The following is a 2,500-nucleotide window of genomic DNA, read 5'->3' as shown; positions in this document are numbered from 1 at the left end:
GATCTTCGTCTTCATCGGTCAGTTTCCTCCGAGACTTCACACCCACACAATCCAGAAGAGTTTAATCTAAACCAGAACAACAGTGTGGTCCAGTCTAAGAAACTGTAGTACCTGACTCACAGAATAAACCCAGTGCAGTGCAGTGTGCATGTTACGCCCCTGATAGAAGTCAAAGAGTCAAAGTTAAGTTTCACTTGCCGGTACTTTACTCGAGTGAGATAACAAATGCAACACCTTTCAATAGCACACATGCAAAAAGCCTCTTGTAAGAGTACATACACTTGTCTATTAACACTGTATTTCAATCATGAGACTCCTTCATTTCCACAATATCATTGACAAGATATCAAAAACCTAAACGGCTCCCAGATCAAGGCCATCTAGTCGATCACAGTTCAACAGATCACACGTCTCCAAAACGAACACAAACAAGCACAGACAGAACACCTTCTCATCCTTTCCAAACATCCTACAATTCAACTACATTACCATTTATATATAATCATTTTCCCCTTAGCAAATGCTTTAACAACGAGCAATGAACTTTCTCTCCGGTCACTAGTAGCAGGCTATCAATGCACCATACCCACCTGTCACATGCACACATCCTAGTTATGTTCAAGGTGTAAACCAAATAGCTTGATGTGTACTAAATATCTGTATCAGTACAGAAACACGTGAGGTCTTTTCGTCCCACAGTGTGAGTTTTCTCAGGGATGCAAAATGACTTCCTGTTGACCCACCGAACATCTTTCTGCACAGACTGCAGGAGGAGGCCTGTTAATTAGCATTTTGCAAATTAAGCTTCATGAAGGCCTCCAGGATTGTTCTATATTTAACCGGCTGTATTGGTTTCAGACGCCGGAGCACAGCGTTCGAAATGCTGACAACTGAATTGTTATATATCCGTCAGGCTGTTTTCAGCACACTGTGTTCTTTTGCATTAGTGATTAGTTACACGAACAATTAATCAGAAACAGAAACGGGTTTATTACCAGGAAGGTTGACACGTACGAGGAATTTGACTATACATACAATACACTAAAGTAGTCAGGTTGTGAAGCCTTAGGTTTAAACATATGATAGATGGATAGATTTATACATTTCTTTATTGTCACTACACAGCAAAATTCCAAGCATTCCCGATGGTGCAATCACACATAACTGACAGTATAAGTATCATTTTGACAATACAAGCTAAAACTTTGAATATATAATATATGAAGTGACTATAATATGTTCTCGTCTTTGCATTTTGAAATGTGTTCGATACGTTTTGACTGTAGATGAAGAATCACCTTTAAAACAATACTTTTCCCAGGATTCTCGTGTGTGAATGTCCCGTAGTAGTTGAACTGATTACTTGCGTTGATCCAGAATGTTGTTGTTTATTGATCTGATGTGTTCCTCTCTCCTCAGTGGACCTTCTTCAGATGCTGGAGATGAACATGACCATCGCCTTCCCAGCAGCCCCTCTGCTCACCGTCATCCTGGCCCTCGTCGGTAAGTCCACATCCGTGAAATCAAGTCCTGCGTTCATTTCCTGAGTGGAGGCAGTGGAGGTGGTCTTATCGTGAGTAGAGGAAGTCATATACTGAGGTCGATGCCGTCAGCTCCTGATTTCAATTCAAGATTAAAGGCTTTTATTGTCCTTTGTACTTAGCTACAGTGTAGGTATGACAACGCAAATCTGAGGTCACAGGCTCCTCCAACAGAGCAACACAATAACACAGATAAACAGAAAAAATAGGGCAAGTAAATACAAATAAAATAGAATAGAAATAGTGCAATAAGAGTATAATAAGAGATTGGAATATGATATATTAGATCAATAATTTCTAAGTAGCAGCCAGATGAATGTTATGGATGTTGTTTCAAAGTTCAGGTGTTTAGCAGTCTTATTACCTGGGGGATGAAGCTGTCTCTGAGTCTGGTGGTTTCAGTCCGGATGCTGCGGTACCGCCTGCCAGACGGCAGCAGACAGAACAGTTTGTGGCTGGGGTGATGGGGGTCTTTCATAATCTTGAGGGATTTCTTCCTGAGCCGCTGGGAGTAAAGGTCCGTCCTGGTGATGTGCTGTTAAGATAGTTAAGATATAGCAATGAAAATGTAAGTCACAGGCTCTTCCAACAATGCAACATGAATGTATATAGGACAAATACATCAAATACAATATGTATTCAAATGCAAGAGAATGTTTTGAGATGTGCAATGTACAAAATAAAATGGAGCAAGAAGAGGTTTGAGGAGGTGGTTAGTCATGTCTGGTCGGAGGTTTTCATGACCAGATTTGAGGGCAGTCATGTCGCGAGTGGAGTAAGTTATAGTCCATGTAGAGGAACTTACATCCAGAGTGTAGTTACTCATGTTCCAGATGAAGGTGGTCAAGGTGGTGGTGAAGGTGGTCAAGGTGGTGGTGAAGGTAGTCAAGGTGGTTGTGAAGGTGGTGGTAAAGGTGGTTGTGAAAGTGGTCAAGGTGGTGGTGAAGGTGGTCAAGGTG

General features: G+C 41.4%; 1 protein-coding gene across 1 annotated transcript in view; it reads left to right on the top strand.

Annotated features, from left to right (window-relative positions):
• The window catches only part of tmem259 (transmembrane protein 259), a gene marked incomplete at its 5' end in the record, with an annotated part of 13,207 nt that overhangs the window by 4,507 nt on the left and 6,200 nt on the right, over window positions 1-2,500 (top strand). Inside the window, 2 exon segments of the mRNA XM_034196717.1 lie at window positions 1-17; window positions 1,420-1,503. The exon segment at window positions 1-17 is cut by the window's left edge and continues 41 nt beyond it. Coding sequence (XP_034052608.1) covers window positions 1-17; window positions 1,420-1,503 — 101 coding nt within the window.

This window comes from Gymnodraco acuticeps, unplaced genomic scaffold (assembly GCF_902827175.1).
Source record: "Gymnodraco acuticeps unplaced genomic scaffold, fGymAcu1.1, whole genome shotgun sequence".
In the NCBI taxonomy this organism is placed as follows: Eukaryota; Metazoa; Chordata; class Actinopteri; order Perciformes; family Bathydraconidae; genus Gymnodraco; species Gymnodraco acuticeps.
The sequence above is the reverse complement of the archived record's forward strand: the minus strand, read 5'-3'. Positions and strand labels throughout refer to the sequence as shown.